Source organism: Penaeus japonicus, unplaced genomic scaffold (genome assembly GCF_977035675.1).
Source record: "Penaeus japonicus unplaced genomic scaffold, GWHDUDI00000001_assembly GWHDUDI00000009, whole genome shotgun sequence".
NCBI classification, from domain to species: Eukaryota; Metazoa; Arthropoda; class Malacostraca; order Decapoda; family Penaeidae; genus Penaeus; species Penaeus japonicus.
The window spans coordinates 31,408,168-31,415,667 of record NW_028234411.1 but is presented as its reverse complement, the minus strand read 5'-3'; the positions used below and the strand labels follow the sequence as shown (position 1 = coordinate 31,415,667).

General features: G+C 35.0%; 1 protein-coding gene across 23 annotated transcripts in view; it reads right to left on the bottom strand.

The window, feature by feature from the left end:
* chico (insulin receptor substrate 1 chico) overlaps positions 1-7,500 on the bottom strand; it is a 131,768-nt gene that overhangs the window by 12,759 nt on the left and 111,509 nt on the right. For 9 of the 23 annotated variants that reach the window (XM_043008227.2, XM_043008240.2, XM_043008233.2 and 6 more), the window contains 6 exons: positions 6,560-6,672; positions 5,466-5,662; positions 4,691-4,842; positions 4,145-4,287; positions 3,686-3,792; positions 3,272-3,506 (listed from right to left, as the gene is read on the bottom strand). In XM_043008227.2, coding sequence (XP_042864161.1) covers positions 3,272-3,506; positions 3,686-3,792; positions 4,145-4,287; positions 4,691-4,842; positions 5,466-5,662; positions 6,560-6,672 — 947 coding nt within the window. The remainder of the gene's footprint in view (positions 1-3,271; positions 3,507-3,685; positions 3,793-4,144; positions 4,288-4,690; positions 4,843-5,465; positions 5,663-6,559; positions 6,673-7,500) is intronic. The other 14 variants (XM_043008231.2, XM_086540000.1, XM_086540004.1 and 11 more) reach the window with 5 other exon arrangements.

The following is a 7,500-nucleotide window of genomic DNA, read 5'->3' as shown; positions in this document are numbered from 1 at the left end:
ATATGTGGTAGGAACTTTACTCAATCTACAATAGAGTTTGTTCATCACATTAACCCATTGGTCGCAGTTTTAATAAAATGTGTATACGGTCAGATGGTGGGTTTACATTGTTTGTCACGGTGCCCTCTGCGTCTACAACCAACTCTGCCTTGGCAGCAAATCATGCCATCCGCTGCCAATGGGTTTTCTCCAACCCCCAGGTAGTGCAAACCAGCCCAAACAATATTTTTCCATAAATCCATAATAAAATGCAGGATTACTCTGACTTTGGAACTGTGTAGCTCTGGAGCTAGTTCCTTTATAGCCATAATACTTTATGACTGTGTGCGCACTTCAACTGTGAGCAGATCCAGATGTCGCGTCATGTACGCATTAACTCCTGTCTTTGAGGCCTAATCGGTGCCAACATGTATGTCATGACACCCGAACACAATGGGTTAAAATAGATTGTACTTTACTCAAACTATCTAAAATTGGAGAGAGAGGTTTACCTGCATATAACAAAACAAATTCATGGGTGTTTCCTTCTTTCTGTTACATACAATAAGAAGTTAATAATAAATCTATCTTTGTAGAATGAGCACCACATTATGACATTTTAAAATTCAATAAAAAAATATATATACATCCCAGCCAAAGCAATAATAACATGTCTTGGAACAAACTCCAATGTAGGTAAAAGAGACAAAAAAGAAAAAAATAGAGAAAACTTATCTATTAAAAAAATAAACTTATCCATATTAATCTACTTCCCCATTAACCCATTCACTCCGGTTGATGTCTTATCACATGGTCAGAAAATATTCCTGGACCTGGGTGACGTCCTGAGACGTCGTGCATTTTCTCGTGAATTTCTGTGCAGGGTAGTTGTGATGTGCTGAAACCTCAGCAATAGGTCGCTGGTTTGTTCTTAAATATAATCATTCTTCATAATTTCTTAAACTCTGTTACTTTAGTTTAGGTGTTTTAATGTTATAAAATGAGATGTAACGTGAAAAAAAAAAAAAATTACATCACAGAAAACTATGTGATATCGGTTGAATAAAAAGATCTGAGTCAAAAAACTATTGTAAAATCAAATGTGATTAGCAAAAAAATAAAATAAAATAAAAAAATAACTAAAATAATACTACTCCTAATTTGTCGATTACCCGTGATATCACATCACATTACGAGATACATGCACATACTCATATGTAAATGCATGATTATTTATATTGTTCTTCTTTTCATTTTGGTTAAAAAAAGAAGGAAGTAAAAAACATGTTTTTTGATGCCCCACTAAGAGATTGCTTCCACTTTCCATTGTTATTTTCACATAGAAGTGAAGAATATAGGCAAAGTTCAATAAAATGGCACAAGAAAAGCACTGCTGTAATATGTTTTTTGACCAAAACAACTCCTCTGAACATGGCAATATTTTTATGTGCCTTTACATTGCAGACGCATTCATAAAAAACACAAGAATAGGGTGGGTGAAAAATGCTCTGAGAGGTTCAGCATGGCCCAACACAACAGAAAAACACCCCGGCACTTAGCATCGCACGCTTATCTTCCCAGCATAAGCAGGAGTAGGCGAAAATACATCCCGTTGTGAATGGGTTAATGAATCCAGAGACTATTCAACTGCCCAACAACCAGAATCCACATAAATTCACAGACACGATAAAATCCACTTACTCCTAGAACATGCAACAATCATTAACAATTAACACTGTATTTCTGAAAATTACACTCCTTCCATAGGGTATGATGAGTATCATCTTCAGAAAAAGTGGCCATGCTTATGTGAAATATGTTGGATTAGTATGACGTGTTATATGCAATAATTGGAATGACCCAATTGAGCCGAGTTCACTGTGACAAATGTATAAAAGGTAGGGAATATAATCAATGATTCCATAATGCAAGATATGAAATCAATGTCTAGATAGTTCATCTTCATTGGATTTATATTTCATGTTACATATCTCCTGTGGACCCATTGTCAACATTTTTTCTTTTAAAATATATATTTGCATAAATTTAATCATACTCTTATAGTTAATCTAATCTTCATGTTTGAATTAAAGAGCACAGCCTTTGAAATATGTACCATCAAATATTCATCTTTGCTGTTATTTCAATATGCCTTACTGCTTTTTTTCTAACCATTCCAGATAGTTTGGCAACAGATTTTAAATCTCTTCAGAAACTATATACTTATGTCTTATTGTGAATTTTCTTGACATTGAGTCTGTAACTAGTGAAACAAAACATTTAAACATTCAAACTCATTATACTCAGTATCTTACAATTATTGATATAGCAATTTTTGATTCTGGAGGAAAAAAAAACTGAAATTGTGTATGTATATTATCATACTCAACATATCTGATAACTCAAAAAACTTATGCATAGCAAATAATAATCCCATGAAGTTGCTGTAAAGTGACACTTGCTGTTAATGTTACATATAACTAATTTTTTATTGCAAACCTAAATGAAGAATCAGGTTAGATTTGGGAACAAGCAGTTAGTATAATGTGCAGTTTGAAAGGACTGTGAGGACAAAAAGACCAATACCCATGGGTTAGTGTTAGCTAGCATCTGCTATAACCAAACCATTATCCATCAATCATTTGTGGGCAATGTTAATCACCATTACAGGATCTGTAAACTCTTGGAAAATATAACTCGCTCAGATCTCTAGCTAACACTTCTCCTTCTCTATGGTCAAGCAAACACAGTGACAAGGCATTAGAAGCAGGTCACACACACACAGCCAGAAGTGCCCTGAGAGCGACCCAACCTTTGAAAAGTGAACATTGCTTCTTAGAAACCTGCGTTGGCAGCCTTCCAGTTATGCTATATTCTTCCAACACCACAATAATTAGCAAAGGTTGTTTATGTTAGGAGGAGCATCATGACTTTAAATTAAAACATTTGGGATATGTGAGCAAGTTAGCAATGAAATTCAAGTGTTTATTCACCAAAATTAGAGTACCTCTTTAATATTAATTTCCAGAAAAATGGTTAGTACAACGGTAAAACTGACACAAATAAGATTCTGATGACAACATAAGATGCCTAGCAGTTACATCACATAATGACAATACTGTAAATTAATAGTCAGTAAATTTTTCCTTGCAATTTTTAGTAGCAATATATTGTCTGCCCCAAAGGTAAAAAAATTTAAATAAAAAATAACGGCTATATAAACTCAATGTTGATGAGTATTCAGTAAATACAATTGACTTGGGTGGGTCACCTGCAGGCCACACACAAATACCTGAACAAAGCAGAAGCACAAGGCGGAGAGCATGATGACGAGAGAGATGACGAGTACATTGACTTAGGCCGAGTGATGGGGTGGAGACACACAGATCCCGGATGTGGGCCGTCCATCTGATGACTGCAGTTCGGCGGAAGTTTGTTGGGCCCAGTCTGCATAGATCCTTCACTATTTGTGCGACTCCGGGATGGCATGCTACCACATCGCTGACGCATCAGGCACTGCCCGGCACCTGTGAGACATGGGAAATGAGTTAGAAAATGTTTAACAGAAGGCACTTACTGAAACAAATCCAAAAGATTGTTCAGTTCCCTTATATAAATATTCAAACAACAATTAACACATGGATATAGCAACATTTGCATTATATCATTCAAAACAGGACTCCGAATGCCAAAATGGTATACATACAAAAGGTGTCTTCCTTACTGTCAAATGAACGCTGATTTGACATTGAATGGGTTCGTTCCCGGGAAACTGTGTCTTCACTCATGTTGTTACATGGAGCATGCATTGCTCTAAAAAGAAAAATATGGGTTTTCATACTTGATAATTTTTCTTCATTCAGTTGTGCACATTAGCAATTTCATCAAAATTCATTTTCATGACATACTGTGTTCATGATGCCCTCCCATCCCCTTTCCTCACACTTTCCAGGGTCTTAACAGCTGTTTACAAACATCTCGCTATTCTAGACATGCAACACTAAACAAGAAGAGGAAGACAAGTCCTTCCTGATGAATTGAATCATCCATGTCAGGTTTAACATCAGAAACATTCATAAATGGCTAATGGTGAGCTTACAAAACCTCTCTCATAGAACCTCCTAGGCAGTGACTAATGATGTCCCCATCCAATCCAATTTCTTACCTGCGAATAATACCGTGCATATTTTCAGCAATGACAGCATCTTCTGTCAGCATCCATATGTCTCCTGCACCCGTGACTGCCGACCTCCCCAGCCCCAGGAAGAAGAAGGAGCCTGTATGGCCACAACGTCGGATGCTGTTTAACTGTAAGACAAAAACGATTGTTTGAAAATATTTCAGTGAAAAAAAAAAAAAAAAAAAAAAAAAAAATCATTCAAACCAATATTGTCCTGGAAAAGCACACTATCTTAAATTATAAATTCAACACCTCACAAGAGATGCTTTGCCCTGCCGACAAAGACACTTCCCAATTACAATATAAAAGTCTTTTCTAAACTTCAAGACAAAAATGTCCTTCATTAACCCATTGGTCGCGATATTAAATAAATGTTTGTGCAGTAGGATGGCTGGTTTACTTGTCTGGCACGGTGCCATCCGCGTCTATGACCGACTCTGCCTTTGCAGCAAATCATGCCATCCACTGCCAATGGGTTAAGAGCAAAGAAAGAAAAAAGGAAAAAAAAAAGGCCTTTGCTAGAGTCCTTACCGGGAACTCAATTTTCTTTTGGCTGTCTCCAACCCGCACTAGAGCGATTGACTTGTAGGTCAGACAGATGTGGTACTCTCCCGTGATCCCTTTACTGCTGCCAAGGCTTCTGGGTTGGATCTCCACCATCCACACGTGCTCTGTTTTGAAGCATATTGGGGAAAATATTATAAATATATAAAACTTTTAAAAGTGTATAAAGGTATCAAATATGAGAGGATTAAATGTATGCCTTGAGGGAAATTGGGGAAAATATTATAAATGCATAAAATATAAGAAGACTACATTTATGCACATCAACATTTAAGAAATAAACATGAGGGGGGGGGGGGGAGAGGGAGAGGGAGAGGGAGAGGAACAATAAAAATAATAATAATAATAATAATAATAATAATAATAATAATAATAATAATAATAATAATAATAATAATAATAATAATAATAATAATAATAATAATAATTATTATTATTATTATTATTATTAATAATAATAAATTAATAATTTTAAAAAAATAATAATAATAATAATAAAAATAATAACAATAACAATAACAATAATAATAATAATAATAATGAGAAGAATAAGAAGAATAAGAAGAATAAGAAGAATAAGAAGAATAAGAAGAAGAATCCTAACAACATGAAAAAATAAATACAAAAGTCAAGAACCAGCATAACCCCCAGCACCCAGCACCCAGCACCCAGCACCCAGCACCCAGCACCCTCTCCCCCTCCCCCTCCCTCCCCACCCCACCCACCGCCCCGTGACACCTACCATAGAGCTTCCTGGACTGGCCGTCGCTGCCCGCCTGGTGCATGTAGTGTTGCAGGAGACCCAGCCAGTCGTTGAATTCGGACTCTGACTCTGCGGCCATGCTCACTGAGTCGTGGTTCGTGTAGAGGGCGATGACGTGGCTGTGTTTCGGGTCCTTCTTGCGGTTGATGCTGAAGCACGTGCGCAGGATGATGGGTCTGGGTGGATTTTTTGGAGAGAGAGAGTTATGTTTTTGATTGATTAAGGATGTTGCGTTGTGGGGGCATGCGTTGGGTAATGTCTCGTGTTGTAATGGATATATTAAATAACGTCCCATGATATTAAGGATTGTGTGCATTCATAATTCATCTCCTGATTTTCTTGGAAAGAAAGAAAATTACTATTTTTTTTTTATCAGTTATGTAAATTCTTCTTCAGAAAATAATGTCGACCTGACAAAAATTAATTATAAATCTACTTAATTACAGAGGTAATTTCAGATGAAGTTAAAATTCAAAAACTAGTTTCTTGGTTTGAAAATTATATTACTCATTAATAAAGAATAAGTCAATAGGTTATATCAATACACAAATAAAAATAATCTTTCATTCGTTACGTTCCTTGCCTCTAAAAATAAATTCCTATTTGACAAATCTAAAACCAATCATAAAATGTAAAGAGGTTAAGTTATAACAAAGACTTTCTATCAATGCGATTAAAATCATTGACATTTATAAAGAAAAAAAAACAACGAGAGAACAATTGCACAACAGAAAATGAACTCAAAATAAGCACTTCTCTGAATTCCATATATAGAAACGAAAAATAAATAAATGAAAGTATTCCTCTCCGCTACAAATGCAATCACAGTCTCCTATGTCCCAAAAAAAAGAATCTCTCGTTAACTACATCAAATAAAAACCCAAGATATAAAAAAAATAATAATAACACAAAACCCTCTTCGCTCAAACAGCAACCACCGACGACCAACCACCCAACCACCCACCCACCCACTTCCCTCAATCCCCCCACAAGAAACCAAACCAAACCTCGGAACTAAACAACAACAAAATCATCCCTCTGTCGGCCCTTCAACAGAGACAGGCCCCACTCACTTCTTCGGCTGGGCTCCCGACTTGAACTTTTTCTCCGAATCATAGTACTCGAGGCGGGCTGGGCTGTCGGGCCCCGTCTCGCGCCGAAGAACGAAGTACTTCTTCTTCATCGTCTGCGGGAGAGGGGGAGAGAGAGAGAGAGAAGGGGGCGAATTAGTGAAGGCTCATCCATCTCATATACAGGTTTGCAACTATGTGGTTTACCTTGAAGGGAGGGATGTAAAGGGAATTTTATTCATTAAGGAAAACAATAACAATAATAACAATAATGATAATGATAATAATAATGATAATGATAATAATAATGATAATGATAATAATAATGATAATGATAATGATAATAATAGTAGTAGTAATAATGATAATGATAAAAATAATGATAATGATAATGATAATGATAACAGTAGTAGTATTAGTAGTAGTAATAATAATAATAATAATAATAATAATAATAATAATAATAATAATAATAATAATGATAATAATGATAATAATGATAATAATGATAATAATGATAATGATAATGATAATGATAATGATAATAATGATGATGATGATGATGATGATGATGATGATGATGATGATAATAATGATGATGATGATAATAACAATAATAATAACTAAAACAAGAACAACAACAACAAAAGCAATCATCACAAAATGGATAAAGAATCCTATTTTCATTTCCAAGACCCAAAAAATACGTAGTTTCATCTCACGAAAATAGAACTTCTAAAAGAAAATAATTCTCGCTATTCACGTCTTTCATCCAACACTCATACCAACAATAAATATATAAATACATACATACATTCATAACTAAATCAATACATAAACATAAAAATACATACATAAACACATACACAAATAAACAAATAAAAAAATAAAATAAATAAATAACAATGAAACACGAGTCCGGATAAAAAAGTCCTACGTCGTTT